This window comes from Ananas comosus, linkage group 1 (assembly GCF_001540865.1).
Source record: "Ananas comosus cultivar F153 linkage group 1, ASM154086v1, whole genome shotgun sequence".
NCBI lineage: Eukaryota > Viridiplantae > Streptophyta > Magnoliopsida > Poales > Bromeliaceae > Ananas > Ananas comosus.
Window position 1 is genome coordinate 20,158,273 of NC_033621.1, and position 18,320 is coordinate 20,176,592.

General features: G+C 33.9%; 3 protein-coding genes across 5 annotated transcripts; all 3 read right to left on the reverse strand.

The window, feature by feature from the left end:
- Positions 2,800 to 8,878, reverse strand: LOC109715807 (adenylate kinase, chloroplastic). Its single transcript, XM_020240997.1, has 7 exons — positions 8,687 to 8,878; positions 7,765 to 7,860; positions 7,139 to 7,267; positions 6,917 to 7,051; positions 6,696 to 6,842; positions 5,938 to 6,012; positions 2,800 to 3,271 (listed from the first exon to the last, which is right to left on the reverse strand). The coding sequence occupies exons 1-7, from the start codon at positions 8,873 to 8,875 to the stop codon at positions 3,152 to 3,154; spliced, it is 891 nt and encodes a 296-aa protein (XP_020096586.1). The 5' UTR covers positions 8,876 to 8,878; the 3' UTR covers positions 2,800 to 3,151.
- LOC109715836 (heavy metal-associated isoprenylated plant protein 43-like) lies at positions 11,671 to 12,793 on the reverse strand. The gene is made up of 3 exons (XM_020241034.1): positions 12,679 to 12,793; positions 12,461 to 12,536; positions 11,671 to 12,086 (listed from the first exon to the last, which is right to left on the reverse strand). The coding sequence occupies exons 1-3, from the start codon at positions 12,682 to 12,684 to the stop codon at positions 11,815 to 11,817; spliced, it is 354 nt and encodes a 117-aa protein (XP_020096623.1). The 5' UTR covers positions 12,685 to 12,793; the 3' UTR covers positions 11,671 to 11,814.
- LOC109715814 (protein TIC 40, chloroplastic-like) lies at positions 13,153 to 17,209 on the reverse strand. Of its 3 annotated transcripts, none has more exons than XM_020241015.1 (5): positions 16,978 to 17,207; positions 14,575 to 14,683; positions 14,158 to 14,215; positions 14,058 to 14,075; positions 13,153 to 13,855 (listed from the first exon to the last, which is right to left on the reverse strand). In XM_020241015.1, the coding sequence occupies exons 1-5, from the start codon at positions 17,117 to 17,119 to the stop codon at positions 13,607 to 13,609; spliced, it is 576 nt and encodes a 191-aa protein (XP_020096604.1). In that variant the 5' UTR covers positions 17,120 to 17,207; the 3' UTR covers positions 13,153 to 13,606. The 3 variants fall into 3 exon arrangements, with proteins under 3 accessions (XP_020096604.1, XP_020096596.1, XP_020096611.1); XM_020241007.1 differs by having other exon boundaries at positions 14,575 to 14,689; XM_020241022.1 differs by lacking the exon at positions 14,058 to 14,075 and having other exon boundaries at positions 14,575 to 14,689; positions 16,978 to 17,209.

The following is an 18,320-nucleotide window of genomic DNA, read 5'->3' on the forward strand; positions in this document are numbered from 1 at the left end:
CTTCAAGCCCGATTATCAGGGCCTCATATTCAGCTTGATTGTTTGAGCAGCCAAAATTCAGTTCAAAAGCGAACGGATGAGTATAACCTTCGGGAGACTGTATTACTACTCCAGCTCCCGCAGATTCGGCTGTTCTTAAACCATCGAAGTAAAGTGTCCAAGGTTGACAATTGACCAAACTTTGTTTCGACTCTTCAACCTTGACACAAGGATGATCAGCCAAGAAATCGGCTATTGCTTATCCCTTGACTGATTTTGCCGGGACGTAGTTAAGAGAGAACTCAGACAATGCTAACATCTATCGTCCAATTCGCCCTCTTAATACTGTGAGTTATGCAGAAACTCTAGGATCTTTTATCTAGATACTATCAAACACCTAGAGGGGAGGAATAGGTGTATAGGCCAAAAACCACTGCCTAACAAGTTTTAAATCACAATCAAATCTAATAAAATCAAACAAAAGGTTGATCGAGCAGCCATCTACATGATAGGCTTGACACGATCAAACCCCTCGCATTTGGACAATTAAAAAAATAAAATAAAATAAAATAAAATATGTAAAAAATAATGAATATATTTTGATTTGCCTTCTTCGTGATAAGCATTGTTCGAATGAAAAGAGTATCTAGCTCTGTATAGGGCAAATTTTTCAGTGTAACATATGCATATGTCTTCAAAACTGGATGGGAGGGAGAGGGAGGGGCGCTTGCTCTCCAAAACTTTTCAGTGTGACATATGCGTATATCCTCAAAATGGGATGGGAGTGAGAGGGGTATCTTCACATGTAGTTAAGCGGAACCATCTAAGATGTCTTTTATTTTCTTTCTTTTTTTATTTTTTTTTTTACATCTTAAACAACCTGATATGTCGTCGTTGTCGTGCACGACTGACGTAAGGACGAATCAGCATTTCACAGGTAATAATTAATTGGAGGACCAAAAAAAAGCAAAAAAAAAAAGACCAAAAAAAGCAAAAAGAAATTAAAAAAAAAAGCAAAAAAAAAGAAAGAAAAAAAAAGAATAAAAATCTCCCAGATGCAATGAAGATCTCGCTAGCAAAAATAGGATCCCCGCTGTGATAAAACCTACTTTAGGCTCACAAGAAAAAATGAGCTGAATGCTTGTGGCGAAAACTCTCGCGGGCGCTTGATGTCATAATAAAATAATAAAAATTTCGCAAACGATGAAATACTGATTCATCCCTACATCAGTCATGCACGACAACAACGACACATCAAGTTGTTTCAAGATGCCCAAAAAAAAAAAAAAGGTTATCTTAGAGGGTTCTGCCTAACTGTATGTGAAGACACCGCTCTCCCTCCCATCCCATTTTGAGGACATACGCATATGTCCCATTGAAAAGTTTTGGAAAACTCTATCAACTACATGAGAGGAGCACCCCTTTCCCTTCCATTCTGTTTTAAAATCCTACAAATTTGTCATTTTAAGGAGATCTTTATGCGTAAACTGAACAAATGGTTATCAAGTCGTTAAACTTTTCATTTTAAGGAGATCTTATAGATGGCGAATGATTTGAACAATACCTATCACGAAGATGGCAAATTAAATATGTTCATTATTTTTAAAAAATTTTATTTTTATTATTTTTATTATTTGTCCAAATGCGAGGGTTTGATCACAAAGATGGCCGCTCGATCAACCCTTTAATCGTATCGAACCTATCGCGAAGATGGTTGCTCGGTATAGGTATTAGCAATGCATACGCGGGTTTGATCGTGTTGAGCCTATCACGAAAATGGCCGCTCGATCAAATCTTTAACCATGTGGAGCCTATCACGAAGATGGTCGTTCGGTATAGGGATTAGCAATATATATGCACGATAAAAGTGGCGATTTAATGTCGAATTTGATCGGTTCGAACTTATCGCAAAGATGGTCGTGTTGATCAAACCGATAAAAAAATCGCACTTATACTATTTGTATGCATGCGTTACCCTTTGTCATTGGGGAAGTTGCCATTATCGTCGTTGTCATTGTCGTCGAAATCATCGCAGCCGTCACCATCGTTAATTTGCTTCAACTCTTTTTTTCTTCTTTTTTTTTTTTACTTTCTTTTTCTCTTGTTTTTTTCTTCTTTTTTTTTTTTTTTGTTGGCCTGAGAGAGGAGGGACCCCAAAACCCCCTCTCTCTCTCTCTCTCTCTCTCTGTACGAACGAGAGAGAGAGGGAGAGAGAGGAAGAGGCGGCCCCCTCCTAATGCCCTTTCTTTTTCTCTTTTTTTTTTGCTTTTTTTTGTTTTTATTCCTTTTTTTTTTAAAAAATTTATTTTTTTAATCTCATGTTCCTCTTTATAGTGATTTTTTGACCTTTTTATTATGGAAAATAATTCAAAATTTTTTGAAGAAAAGCTAATAATATTTTTCTTTATCTCTTTCTTTGTTAATATCTAGTCCCCTAAGAAAAGTAGCAATCAAATCACAATTCATTTTTTTTTCTTCTATATCTTCAATTTTGAATTTGAATTTTTTTTTTATCTCAAACAAAAATTTTCATAATTTAGCCCCTATTAAACCAAAGATAATGAAAACCAACAACTTGATAAACCAATTGTTTGAAGTTTGACCGACCGCTCCCGGCACAAGTAGCAAAGGGCTTGATGGTTGGTACCCGAGATCCCAAGTTCGAATCTTAACTGATTCACATTTCCAACTAAGTTTATTTCTAAATGAAATAAACGAAGTGAGAAGCATGCTACCTATCTCTCAAAAGAAGAAGAAAAAAAAAAAAAAAAAAAAAAAAAAAAAAAGAAAAAAGGTTTGAAGTCTGGATGCCACAAAGACTTCACAAGAAATATGCTTGTAACAATCCACAGCCCACAAGCATAAAATCTCACATTTCTCCTTGGAAGCCTTGAAAGCTACACCAAACCCAACTCTACTACAAGCATAATAATGAAACCTTGTAGTCTATTTAAAGAGATACTAACTAACAAGGTTTCAAAACACAACCTTATACAGGATTTCCTTCAATTTAAACATTTACTTTGCACCGATTGCGCTATTTGATTCTCTTACAAGCTTTGTTGCCATTCTTGTTTTCTAACAATAATATTAGCGACAACCTTCACAATGTTAAAGCCTTTGGCAGCTTATGTGTGGAATCAACAACAGTTACATGAGAGGGTGGCGAAATCTAATGAGCCAAACCTGCGGCGATGGATGCCGAATCCATTTTCTCTCTCTTCTCAAGGATCGAAGACAATGCCTTGTCAATCTCCGCAAACACGTCTTCCTTGCGGGCATTGCCATTTACCTGAATTGAATAGTGAAAGAGGACCAAAACTTAATGCAGTGTGATAAAACACAGTATGGTAAACGAGTTGGTGGGCTAGAATACTCTTAAGAGTAAACGGGTTGTTTTAACACAGAATCATCCTCGAAGATGGAGATTTTGAATTGATGATCGGCATCATAAAAAGTGATCTAGAGTATTTGAAATACTTGGGAACCAAATTTCGTGTTTTTTAAAAAATTATTTGCCTAGTGACTGAAGGGGTTCAAAATAAACAATTCTTTATAGCCTATATGAGTCTTTTGCTCGTTTAACACTGCAAAACAATTTAAATCTATTGAAATTTTTTATAGAATTTTTTTTTTTTTAACTATTCAGATCACGCTTGACAACTCTGATATTGAAATGAAAAATCATAACCACTACTTTCACAATGTTATTCATTTGCGATCATTTGTTTTGTAATCACATAATGGACATGGTAGCGATTTAAAAAAAAAAAACACGAAATTCAATATCTAGATGCTGAAAATACTCTAGATTGTCAATTCGAATGCCCCATCTTTGAAAACAAGTTGATAGTATGGTGGCCTGTTTACTTTTAAGAGTATTCTAACCCAACTCATAATAAAAATAAACAATGCTTGAGCTAACATAACATTGTAGAGTAAATCAATGTATATATAAATGACAAAAAAATTGCTCAGCGAGTCGTTATTAGACAAAGCAGTGAATTCAGAGAGTTATGGTTTTAACCACCAGACATTCAAAAGCTTAAGCAGCGTCTAACCTTAACCAAAAACTAGCAACAAAATCGTGAAATCAACAATAGTTTTTGAGTTCTTTTGACTAACTGCTATCTGAATCCCCAATTTCTTTGCTTAAACATATTAGAGCCTGCCGTTATTTGATTTTTACAGTTGGATCCTTTATGTGCTAAGGATCGTCAATCACACGTGGCCATTAACACATTTAGTGACCTCTTTACTCTTCGCTATAAACAAATAACATGTAAATGACGGATACAGAGCAATTAACATAATGCATAGTCCCGTGTAGAGTTCATGTAACAACTGAAATCAATGAAGACAGGAATAAACGAAATCCAGGAAGCATATGATAATCCATTACGTTTCATTAGAACAATAGATCTAGCAGATATTCCTATTACGTTTGATTAAAATAAAGGATAATTTGATTTCCATTGGAATAGAAGTATTCTAACATAAAATTGGTTAGCCCCATCAATTGGGCAGCTCATCGGGATATTTGGGCTAACCCAAATCTAAGAAAAAACTTCGCTTTTTTGAGGTGTGTTTGGTCGAATAGCGGGATGCATGCTACTTCTTTGGGGGTGCTTCCAGCAAGAAAGTAGAAACCAGTTCACTAGTCCGCACGCATTTCAAGACCAAGTGAAAGAACGTTATTGGACTTTAAAGAAAGATGATAGTCAGATCTCAAGAGATGTATCCCGAAAAATAACCAAGTATGAACAACAAACGATTAACCAGTTAATCAATATATAAGTCCCCAGATTTATGGTGCAGAAAAGAAAGTGATAGTCTTTACAACTGAATTAATTGTTCAGAACCGATAATTCCTCTTAATGTGTTCTTGCACGTCGACTACAAAGTGTACATGAAATCAAAGATTTTGATCATATGAAATCAATTTAAAGAAAAGTCAAATTATGAAACCCATATAAACAAATTAAGTACAAGGTCATTAGTACAAGGTCATTATCAATGATTTTTGTTCATATGAAATCAATGATATCGGTAAATATGAAATCAATATAAACAAAGGTTATGGAATCAATGATTTTGATCCCATTAAATCAATATAAACAAAGGTCAAAATATTGTGTTTGAGAGGGCTTTCTTTGTAAGCTGAAGGTGACCTGACCCTCTCAAGCATATAGAGTGAACATTCCCAACAATACTTTGGAACCTAAACCTAAGATCCTAGTTTTAGTCCTTTTGATCTTCAATCCACTTAGTCTACCAATTTTCTTCAATAACAGAAGGTTAAACCCAAAGTAAATAAGAAGCAAAAGCACCAAAGTATAATCCTGGGGAAATTATCACCCAGATTGCAGTTGTGTCTCTACAACCAAGAAACTTTATATAAAAGCCGCCTAAAGAGTGAACAAAGTTGTTGGAAGCTAGAATCAAGAATTTGCTCGTGGACATAATCCCATAAATTTGAGTATACAAAGATCATGCATTTCTTTCATCTCCTTTTTATTAGAAATTTATAATGTTTATGAACGTCCACCCTTCTTAAGGAAAATTGGAAGAGAGAGAGAGAGAGAGAGAGAGAGAGAGAGAGAGAGAGAACCAACAGGTTACTCTTCTCTGGACCCCATATTGGCAGGATCTTTGCTTTATGGGATACTTGTAATCAAGGAAAGTACTACTTTGCTATCCACTCATTTTTAGCACCCTATCTCAAAAATAGCTAATTCCTTAATTTATTAGTTATACTTTCACTCATATAAATTTCATTAATAAGACCATAGTTGTTCATAGGTTAGACAGTTAGAAACCGAGACGTCATGCAAGTGTTCTTGGCAATCTGAAGTCCATGTAATACATATATAAATGCATTGCATCACAGTATTACATTCGCAAACAAAAGTCCTGTTAGATATAATAGAGAGAGAGAGGGGGAGAGTAGTTATGTACCTTGTATATTATGTCATCATATATTGAAAGTACAGAGTCGACATTTTGATAATGAGTCTGCAACCTCAACCTTACCTATGAATAAAGAAAAGAAATAGAAAGCATAAATAGGAGATCTATCTCAAATAAACCATGTTGTTTGTCTATATCAGATAAAAAAAAATGCGCATTAACTAACTGACAAGAAAAACAGAAACCTTAGGGCTCGTTTAGGATCATGTTTGTTTATTATTTTTTTTAAACACTAAGTCTATATAATTTGATATGTTGGAGGAAAGACTTTCTTTTGTTGACTAGCTTACAATACATCCGGCTAAGTAATAGATGATAACTTGTTTTAAAAAAATTTGGAAGCAAAAAAAAAGTTGCTTTCAAATCTTTATTTTTCTTTTGCCAAGTAAACACTTCGGATGAAATTGTTGCAATCAATCCACTATCCAATTCTGCATTTTTTTTTTATACACAAATTATATTTAAAAAAATAAAAGACAAACACAATGTCAAACGAGGCCTTAGTAAGCATTGTTTCAATTATAACATAATCATAGTTATATCTGTGCAAAGAAATGTCAAATTAGCACCCACCTTACAATTTTTGCATTTGAGGCCCCTGCTGTGCCAAGTAATTATTACAGGTAATGTGAGTAGATTTAGTGTTTAATACAGAATAATTCTTGGAAACCATAAAAGGTGAATACATTGTTTTGTAAACTTGAAACAGAATCAATAGAATTTTGTAACTAAAGAAAGTATAGTACCTTTTCTTCTGTATCGTCAAAGCGTTGAGTAAGCCTTGAAGCGATTTCCTCATTCTCAGGTGGAGAGTACTTTAAATGATATATTCTTCCAGTAACAGGATCAAGTCTCCGTCCGACCACTCTCTCAATAAGAATTTCATCGGAAACCTGCAAGAACAATTTAGTAATAAAAAGCGAAACAAAGTCCACAAATTGATTACTCTTTGAAACAAAATTCTTACTTCTAGAAGAATGAAAAGATCAGGTCGAATTCCAAGATCCTCAAGTGCCATTGTCTGAGATAAGCTTCTCGGATATCCATCCAACAGCCAACCATTTTCTTCAGCATCAGGTTGCATGAGCCGTTCCTTCACCATCTGAGCACCAAGAAGATATGTTGAAAACAGTTCGACAAAATTCATGAGTCTAAAAAAGAAAGCTAGATATGCGTATTAATTATATACCAAAACAACGATTTCATCAGGGACCAACTTGCCCTTCTCCATGTATTCTTTGGCCCGCTTCCCATTATCAGTCCCAGCGGCAATTTCCGCCCTAAGCAAATCCCCAGCAGAAATGTGTACCAGCCCAAACTGCATATCGGAATTCATTCTGTCGCTATTCAGAAAGGATCCACCGCACATCGATCCATAATGCAAATGAGTCACGAAGGCAATATAGAACTACAACTAGGACACCGTAAATGCAAAGTATGGAACTACTACTAAGACACTGGATAAGCAAAAGGCGAAACTACAACTATTATGGGAATCAGAAAGTTAAACTTCGCTTCCTTCACTATATGTATTTCAAACAGCATATTAAACCTCACGACATCACATGGTGATATAAATAAGAGAATAAAAAAAATCTAAAACAAAGCATGAAAGAGTTACATTACAGCAAATGACCCACAGAAAGGCAATTGCTCCGAATATAAATAAAGAGAATTGATGTTAAAAAAACACATAATTCAAATGGAATAACTGAAAGGAGAAAAAGTCTAAGGGATCCATATACACAAGCAATAGAACATTAATGTTATGTATATGCATCTGCCCAGAATGCGCATTCAAAACAAAAGAGCTACCTTTTTTTTTATGAGCTCACATTGTGTTCCTTTTCCAGAAGCCGGCGCCCCCGAAATCATTATCCGCAGTGGTGCCGGTTTTGCCTCAGCTACAACCTGTTTGAGATGATAATCAGAAAGAAAGCCTAAACAAATCAATTACATTCTAGTGAAACTAAGTAATGGAACAAAAAGAAAGATCCAAGTTTACTGAAAAATCACCAACAATTTTATGAAACTACGTAGTTCACACACAATTGAAACTACGTAGCAATTTAAGATAATGAAGCAATACCCAGATTTTTTTGAAAAAAATAATTTGATTTGAAGCAAGATCAACACATTGTTTCTACATTTTCTCACAACTTATAGATAAAAGAGTAAGAACAAGCAATCAAAAGTATAGACTCATTTGTGTAGCTTGCAAATAAACTCTCAGTGATCAACAAAAAGGAAAAGGGTGCGGAAAGAAAGATCTAAACATGCTAAAATTTATCTTTTAAGACAAATAAGTAAAACCTAAATAAAAAAAAAAAAAAAAAAAAAAATCCAATTTTTAGCCGGACTAATATGCTCTCCTCCACAATTTAAACAATTCAAGTTAAAAAGCATGATAGTCAGCCTTCAAAAACATCATACTCATTGGTGAATTCGCAAAGAAACGCAATGATACTCATGGTGGAGGAAACAATTAACCACGTCTACTCAGAAGGAATAAGGAATGGAGAAGAAGCTCTAAATACACAAAAACTAGTTCTTTTAAGCTAATTAAGCAAAACCCACATCAAAATTAACAAAAAAAAAAATCCAATTTTTAGCAAAACCAAATGCTCTCCTCCACAAATTTCGCCAATTTAAGGACCTCAAAACCAATATACTCACGGCCAAAGCTTGTAAACAAACCAAAAAGGAGACCAAATCAAAGGGGGGTGAAGCAACTAACCGGGGATGCACGAGAGGTCGATTTGGACGGAGCGTTCCATTTGAGCCCAACGGAGATGCGCTTAAGGTGTTTGTGCTCGTGCCAAAGAGAGGCGTTTGAGGCCACGAACGAGTGAGGCGAGGAGAGAGAAGTGGTGGGCTTATGGCTTCGGGGAGAAGCCAAAATCGGGCTCGGCTTCGCCGCCGCCATTGGAGAGCCCTCTCGCTCTCTCTCTCTCTCTCTCTCTCTCTCTCTAAGAAGAATACGGGGGAGGGGGGAGAGAGCTCAGATGCCGTGGTCGCTCAAAACCATCCAACGGTTGTAATAACGCCGTTATCGTCGAACAAAACGGCGCGGTCTACGCTGTTACAGTCATATTTTCTTGCACCGGGTGCATACGTGCAACTTACGGACCACACCCAAACTTTGACAATTTGTTCATGAATAATTATCTTATAATTAAAATGTGATTACTCCCATTCGTTTGTATAAATTAAAAAATTTAAAATGCATGGAACACAACATAATTATGATTCATTTTGATTTGACTATTTAATATTTTATAATTCTAATTTTACTATCTAATCCATAAATTTGTTTGTTTTAAGCTATTTTATAACTCTTCTATTTTGACTTGTTGGAGCATTTTAATGTGATTTAAGCAACTATATTTTGATTGAAGTAATTAATCTATCTAAATTTTATAACAAGAGAGTTATTAAAAGACTTAAATTAAACAAGTATAGTAGCCAAATACCAACATAAAACTTTTGAAAGATTAGATAATTATATAAAAATGAGTCAAATTAAGTTGTGATAACTTCTATATATTTTTACCTAAACAAATTATAAGCATTAAAAAAATTATTAAATAAGCATCAGGTAGTCCCAGAAAAACTATAATAGAAAAGAATATTATTTATAACAAAATATTATTTAATTCATAAATAATAGGTGTCAGAAAATTATAGTTATTGAATCACAGACCTTGTGTGTTATAAAAATGCATCTAATTAATTAAATTGTAGAATATTTTGTTTATAAAAAGGAAAAGTTTTAGGTGGACCTGGTCTATGGAGCAGATTAGACAAAAAAAAAATAATTACTTATATATTCCTGAAAAGTTTTCGACTTTTTTATTTACCATACTTAGAAGACTAATATTTTTTTAAAAAAAAAAGGTAGCATGGTACCCGCTTCATTCATTTAGGAAATAAATTTAGCTACATGGATTGAAGTAAGGATGCAAACGGATCCGGATTGGTGAAGCTTCCGCCCCGAATAGGGTAGTAAATAGAGAAAATAAACGGACTCAGAGCGAAAAACGGAATAATTTTTATGATCCGAGACGGATTTGGGGCAGAAAACGGGAGAAATTTTAACCCGCCCCAAATCCGTCCCGCCATGATCCACCACAAATCCGCCTCGACTTATATTTTTAAAAAATATCTCTAAAAAATAATGTATTTACAAAAAAGTCCAATATACAAATAAGTTAGTGCTCTCATTTCTCATATATTTAAATTTTTTGAATTTTGCTTTGCATTGTGATTGATATTTTTAATTTTTATAATTAATTTCGTTAATTTTATATATATTATTATTAAAAATTATTATTTTATATTTTATAAAATATTAATAATATTATAATTTTACAAAAAATATTAGTTGGCCGGGTGGATTCGGAGTGCCGGCGGGAGGTGGGTTACGAAGCGGGGCGGATTATGGGATATATTTTTTAACTCATCACGGATTCGGGACAGAAAACAGTGCAGGATTTTGATAGTTGGGGCGGGAGGCGGGGCCGGGCTCCCACCCCTAAATCCACCAAGTTTGCATCCCTAGGTTGAGGCAACGCGGCCTCAAAAAACATTCAAGGCAACCAAATAAAAAAGACAAATAAAAATAAAAAAGAAAAATCGTAGATAAAATTAATAATTTTACTCCTCGCTCAAATCTAAGTCACTATAAGCTGCAAAACTTTGCCCAATATTAAAAATATTTTTTTAATATTTCAAGTTATTTCAAATATACCCCTAAAGATGGATTCTGTTAGTGAAACAACCATTATCTCTATAAAATTACTCTTTTGCCCTTTTAAATATATCATTCTACTTTCACAAACTTTTCTTATTTGATTTTAAGTTCGGAAAAAAAAATTATTTTGATTTCTTTCCTTTCAAATATATCCTTCTACCACCGCTAACTTTTTTTATTTGCTCTTAAGTTATGGGCAAAAATAAATATTTTGACTGCTTTTTAACTCTAGTAATAATTTAATCTGAAATAACTTAACAGGTACTAATAGCGAGGGTATTTTTAAATAACAAAGAATTAATACGATGGATCTATTTAACAACAAAACTTATGGATAAATAACATATTTCAGAAATATTAAGAGATAAATAGATAATTATCCCAAAACAAATTATCTTGTCTCCTTTATGGGGAGAAAATACATTAGACCAGTGGTTTGCAATTTAAATTTTCCGGTTCACCGATTGTATGGTACTCTTGGTTTAGGTAATAATTCCCCTCATAAATTTGACAAGTAATAGTGTTTGAGAGAAAATGAGTACTACCACAGGTCTCGATTTAGCGATAAGTTTAATTTATATGACATTTGCAATGGTGTAAGCTTTAATTTTCTATGGAGCTTAACTTTGAAATTGAATTTTATGATCGATCATTAGACCAAGTTCTATTTTGCATTTTTAAAAAACAACCACTTTGATGCTCAGGAGCTTTATAAAACGATGTGTGCATAAATGGACACTTTAAGATGTGCCGAAAGAGAATATATTCTAAAGTATTCTTACAGTTAGTAATTGATTTATCTTTATATTATAATATGACTAAGCGAAAATTATAGACTAACTAAGAAAATAATAGAATATTATAAGTTATATAATTTCCTAATGTAATAATATTGAACAAAACAATAAAAAAAAAATTGAAAAAGAAGAGGTGGATTAATCAACTGCACATACTCATGCACACAAATCATTCACCAGTTAACCACACATAACAAGGATAAACAACACACTAAATTTTATTCACATCTTCCAAAACATCCTCAGAAATGTTCAAATTTTTTCTAAAAACACATCATTTGATCCAACTGGTCAGAGAGTTGCATAGAGCTTTAGCTAGAGTATGTTGCACCCAAATGGCAGCAACTCTTCAACAAAAACCACATGGCTCAGACCATGTGACCTGCAAGTGCTGCAGCATGGAGGCAGAAGCTTGCTGGTTCCTGATGCTTCCTTCTCTTCTTTCTTCTCCTCTCTTTTCGGTTCGACGCTCACGACCTCCACCGCCTTCCCTGCCTTCTTCAGCTCCTTCCCGACCCGCAACACGTCCACGTCCCCCACCACCGTCAGCGTGCTCTTCTCCGCGTCCAACGCCAGCGATTGTATCCCTAAGTAATCATCAACCATCCAAGAAAATCGACACAGTGATATACATACGCATAAACATATATGCGCGCATTTATATATACGTATATATCTTTTCGTGATCTTAGTTTAGGGTAAAATGTATGGATAGTCGCTGTACTATCCTGATATTGCAAATTGTCAGTACTCGAACGTTAAGAAAAATAAAAAATAAAAACTAAAATTTTGCAATAAAATAGATTACTTAATCATAGCTGATTAAACCAAAATAAGCCAGACAGTTTGCAGCAGAAACAAAATAGTTCTTTCATCAAAAACATTTAACTTTTGAGCTCAAGTTTCATGCGTGCGCGCACACTCGCAAGTAGAGATGAAGAGAGAAAGGCGGTTTACTAACCGTTGAGCCGTGCGACTGATTTCATAATGCTGGTTTGGCACCTGTCACAGTTGATGCACACTTTCAACACAATCTTCTGCAAATCATTTCAAAGAACAAAAGAAGATCAGAAGTTACTTCGAATAAAAAGAAAAACACAAATTAACAGATCAAAGAACTGAAGAAGAATAGAGGAAGATCTTTAATATTTAGCTAGCAATTAGTCCGTAGGTACTAACCTTCATATTTACTTGCTACACAAACAGGGGATTAATATCGGATAGATGATTACTCGAGGCCGGTTCGAAGCAAATAGATAGATAGATAGTTCCCAATTACACCATGAAATGGTTGGAGCTCTGAATATGAAGCCTCAGACTAAATCATGAGGAATTAGTTGCTGTAATCATCTTACAAGTCATCACAAGAAACTTGCTTTAAATATTTATAGTAATACATGTGATCATGAGAAGCATTTAAGGGAACTCTCTCAGTTACACTTAGAAATTTTCATGTTAATGTAGGAAGCAATGAGGACCACATTTCCCCAAAGGGCCCTTTGAGGCAGGTGAGGATGAGTAGTACTAATTCAGATACTCCAGTAATATTGCTGAATCTGAGTATATAATTTTCATTTATGTCCTTCTAAACACAGTTATTTTGATTTACGAATTGAGTACTATATGCATACGAGGTAAATTACATTATAATCCTTCCATCGACAACTCCTGTTGATTTATTCTCTATGGATAAAGATTCTCTTACATTGTTACGGTTCTCTCCTTTTCTTGGTAATTTTTCGGTAAAATTGCATGATAGACCCTGTGATATCCTGGAATTGAGACACAGTCCATACGCTTTTTGCTTGAAGATTTAGTCCCCGAACTTTTAGATATATGGCATTTTAGTCCCTGACTGTACAAAATATCTAATTTTTCTTGCAAAGGATAATTTCGCCCGTTTCTATAAAATGACTTATTCATCGTAGTTTAAACGTCGTTAAAACAAAGGTAACTAAGTTTTAACAATCAAGGACTAAAAGTATAATATATGTGAAAGTTCAAGGAATAAAGTGTTTGAGCTAAAACTTGAAAAGTATAGAGAGCCAGTCGCAAAATCAGGATAGCAGACGATCCATGCATTTTGCCCTAGATTATATTCCTTGACTTATTCCTCGCTTGATTCAGTTTGTTCACTCTCTACAGGCGCATTTGCTTCAATTTCTGCTGCAGGAACATCATCCATTGTTGCAGGTTGTGATTCAACATGTGCTTCTGATGCGGCGGTTGGAGCTGAAGCTGATTCAGCAGGAAAAGGGAATGGCGAGTCTGGAGTGAACGCCTCTGCATTGAACTTGCCATTTTGCGGCACCGTGGGATCCATCACAGCCTTGAATGCTTCTCGAATCGCCTTTCTCTGCAAGAAGCAAAGATGAAATGTCTTCGAAGAAAGAAGATGATTTGTTTAGACGACGAAGGTCTTGAGCTCGAAATATTTGTTGAATTCGATTAGATACCTCATCCCTTGTGGGATATTTTCATCTACAATCCTTCTGAAATTAGATAACTCTTTGAAACATGTATACTAAGATATAAATCAGGGGATGGGATAACCTCACCTTAAATTTCGTCGCCACCTGCCATATGTATGCCATTTACAGCATCAGAAAAACTGGCAGCAGGAGGCTTGTAAAACCAACATTTAGAGAAAAGCCTTACCACTGAAAATGTTGCTGATACCCCAACTCCAACTCCAATCCACAGAAGAGGTGAGCCTCTTCAAGAGTCGCGAGAAACAAATTTCAAGAAGTGAGAATCTCAGTAAGTGCATGAAATGAATAGCCCCTGAACTTTTTGTGAACTGCTTTTAGAATTCAGACCCTCATTATTTTTCACTTAAAAACGATTTTAGATATTAAATATGTTCAGCTCCAAGCAGATGTTGGTTGGAGATTTTGGATGGAAAATGCACCAATATATGAATGAGACACTGCGAGGAATTCAAAAAGTTCCTGGAGTAATTTGTTTAGGTGTCACAAAGTAAAAGATCAATTCCCCTACATTTTACCGATAATTATATTGAATCAGATGCATTAACTTCGAAAAATGAAAACACCGACAAGGTATCTAACTTACATGCAGCTTGCTGCGTATGGCTCCAAAAATCGAGGAGTTTGACAAGCAATAGATGCCTCATTGTCAGCTGACGACGGAATGCTCGTGTAGCTCTGCATTTCCGGTTTCTCTGCAACTACAGAAAATCAACAACAATTTTTGAAAAAGAAAAACAATTATCAATTAAATGAACTACGGAAAATTAAGAATATAGAGTAGCATGAGGCAGATACACAACTACAGAAACCAAATTAAGCATTTTGATTAATTCGTAGACGATTACGGCACAATAAACGGAGCAGCAATTTGAGCCACATAAATAAGTAATTTGCAAGAACTAACTAATTAACTACAAATTTTGCAAGCTTGAATGTACCGCCAAAGAGGTGAGCAGAAACAGCTAAACATGTTTACTTGTAAGAGCAGAATAGATTGAGTTGAAACTTTAGATATAAATTTTGATATGATAGTTGAAATTTTAGATATAAATAGACTTTTTTATAATTGAGTTGGGTTTTATATTTAGAATGGGCAAAAAATCAAATAATAAAAATCTGTATTTTATATATATATATATATATATATATATATATATATATATATATAGAATTAGGCTGGAATACTATTAATAGTAAAACGCTCTTTTTACTATCAAGTTTTTAACCCTTGGATGAAAAATTGTAGGGTCAGGATGATATTAGTCAGTTAGAGTTGAGTGGTCCCCCTAGGGTTGAGTGCCGTCCCCACTGGTAATAGTATTTAATCCAATGGTTAGAAATAATGAAAAGAGTTGATCCAAAGGCTAAAAAACTGGTAGCAATAATAGGATTTTGCTACTAATAGTAGTCCAGTCCAACTCTATATATATATATATAATATATATTATATATATATATATATATATATATATATATATATAAATTTGAGTTGCCTATACTATAGTGTTTTAAATCATTAGATCCTCTTTGAGATCCGTGTACAGATTTGGAAGATTAAGTATAATGAAGGGAGATGCAGCTAGTACACCGGTTAACAGAAAAAATAAAAAGGAAAGAAAATCCCACTTCAAACCTTACTCTCTCTCTCTCTCTCTCTTCTGACCTCAACTCCACATCTCTCCTCCCTCACCCGCTCCTCCCCCCCCCCCCCACCTCGGGAAAACTCCCACAAATCACAAATCTTGTATTTTTTTTACATAATTTTTTATTTTTATAAAAATCAGTAAAAAAATATAAAATTGTACGAAGAATCGTGTATTTAAATAATTTTTTTACAGAAAATATAAAAATTTATTTAGTACCAATCTTGTAGAATTTTTTTAATAAAAATATAAATAAAATACGTAGAAAAAAAAGAAAATACAAGTATCTTGTATTTTTTTAAAAGATCCATACCTCATGACTGTTTTTTTTATAAATTTTTACAAAATTACATTAAAATATAAATTTTAATTCAATAAAAAAAATATTAGAAAAAATAAAAAAAATTATCATTTTTTATAATTGTAAAAAATTGCATATGCTCATTATTTTATTTTTTAAATAATTTTAAAAAAATAAAAAAATTCAGCTAAAAATAGAAATAAATATGTGGAAAAAAATTTGTAAGGTTTGAAGTAGGATTCTCTCTCCTCTTTAATTTTCCTATTAACGGAGGGAGAGAGAGGTTTGAAGTGGGATTATCTCTCCTCTTTTATTTCTCTGTTAACGGTGTTACTAGCTGCATCCCACTTCATCCCACTTAATCTCCCAAATCTATGCACGGATCTCAAAGAGGATCCAACGGTTTAAAACACTATAGTATAAGAGCTTCTATACTATTGATAGTATAGAAGCACAACTCTATATAATTATTTATATATATAAAAATATAAATTATATAAATTATATTAAATATAAAATATATGTATTCGAGTTATTATAGGGCCGAACACAAGCGAGCTGACCCCAACTCGTGTTCGGCTTGTTTATTAAACGAGCTGAAAAATTCAACTCGTTTAGTAAACAAACGATTCGATCTCGAGCTCATTTCAAGCCGAACGGGAGCTGACTCGTGAACAGCGAGCTCAATTACCACCCTACATCTTATTTTGAGTACATTGATCAATCTAAGGGCATTTGTGTCATTTTACTCACGTAATACTAGTTGTTCGCGTGGTTAATGTTAACTTTCTAAAGTTGAGGGGGTCATCCGCAAATTTGCGATTGTTCAGATGAGTCTAATGCATTTATTCCAAAAAAAAACCAAAACAATATGATACCAAAATTGAACTAGTGAGCTAAAAACCCATTGTTCTTGGAGAATTACCACCACTTAAGAGAAATAATGGTCTAATTATGCGAACTTGGTCCCTATACGTGAATCGAAAGATGAAAATCGATATAAAGAAGCCATTGATTTAAGATTTCTTCGTAGAAACATCACCTTTATCTCCATCGGTGAGAGAGGAGGCGAAGCACCCGATTCTCCTCCTAATTGGAGCGGGGAATTTGGGGAAAAGCTTATTGGGGATCGGAGAACACGGGATTGATGCGAATTTGGGGGAGATTAGGGTAATTCGATCCATTCGGAAACCCTAGGGCTTCTTCGTTGTGGGCTTCGAGAGTAGGGTTATAGAGCGAGTTATAGAGAGGAGGGGAGGGGACGAGAGGGGCAAAATGGGAATTTGCGTGAACGCGTTTATTTCGTGTGAGCGTGGGGTACGGCAGTGGCGGGAAATTAGGTAAATATGTAAAGAGACCCCTCAACTATAGACTTTTTCAAATGAAGGACCCTAAAAATTTTATTAAATTTTTCAGAATTTAAATTAATTTGACTAATTAAAATGATTTATGCATTTTATTGGTGATTCCATTCAATTTAATAGTTATATCTATCTTTTAGAAAGTAAAATAGAAAGAATTAATGGCTAATAACAAGAAGATTCACGAAATTTTATAAATATTTTAGCTTCACTAACTAGAAAAACTAAAATTTAAAAATTAAAAAATTAAAAATTAAAAATGTTAGTAAAATGGGAAAAGTTGAGGGGCTTTTACCAGCATATTATTGGAGAGAGGAATGGTAATTGATAAGTCCAAATAATTGTAGTTATTATTGATTTTTCATTTCTTTTTTTTTTTTACCGAAATGCCCTTATCACATTTATTGGATGCAAAATCACGGCATCTTGAAGGTCGGAAAAATTGCATTCTAGCCCCCTACATTTTAATTTAGTTTTAGTGCAGTGCTTGAACTTTTGTGCTTGGATGTTCAACGTTTTAAAACTTTTAGAAGTGTTTTATGATAGATTTGTATCAGTACGTAAAACAATAATAAAAATAAATAGATATTAAAATTCAGGATCATTAACAAAATTATAATGACTCACGGAGCATCATAGCCCATACAGAAAAAATTTTTGATTGATCTCCGGAAGCGAGAAGTCTGGCTATAATCTGAACGTCAACAACCGAATTTAGATAATTTGGTTTCTCCTTCTATCCCAGACATTTTCCTTTATGTATGGAGCCAATGATAATTCTTTATCAGAATGCGTATGAGAAAGGTAGCATGACCAATACTCTTTTATATAGAATCAGATCAACTTCCCATCAAAATCTAGGATTCTATTTAATTTAAATGGATAGAAAAAGGATAAGATATATCATATCAAGTAGTTCTATATCTATTAAGAATGATTTTTATTTATAATAAATTCAAATTTAATTATGATTAATTGGGGCAATTATGAAAATTCTAACATTTTACACTATAATAATCTTTAG

Bases quoted from the DNA above. Each gene is read 5' to 3' on its own strand.
- LOC109715807 (XM_020240997.1), bottom strand. From the start codon at position 8,875: ATGGCGGCGGCGAAGCCGAGCCCGATTTTGGCTTCTCCCCGAAGCCAT. The intron at 7,861-8,686 runs GTTAGTTGCTTC...CATCTCAAACAG, and splicing joins CGACCTCTCGTGCATCCCCG to GTTGTAGCTGAGGCAAAACC. The intron at 6,013-6,695 runs GTACTATACTTT...CTTTATTCATAG, and splicing joins TTGACGATACAGAAGAAAAG to GTAAGGTTGAGGTTGCAGAC.
- LOC109715814 (XM_020241007.1), bottom strand. From the start codon at position 17,119: ATGGATCGAATTACCCTAATCTCCCCCAAATTCGCATCAATCCCGTGT. The intron at 14,690-16,977 runs GTGATGTTTCTA...GATTTTCTGTAG, and splicing joins TCTCACCGATGGAGATAAAG to TTGCAGAGAAACCGGAAATG. The intron at 14,216-14,574 runs GTAAGTTAGATA...CGACTCTTGAAG, and splicing joins CCATACGCAGCAAGCTGCAT to AGGCTCACCTCTTCTGTGGA.
- LOC109715836 (XM_020241034.1), bottom strand. The intron at 12,087-12,460 runs GTTAGTAAACCG...ATGATTACTTAG, and splicing joins ATCAGTCGCACGGCTCAACG to GGATACAATCGCTGGCGTTG.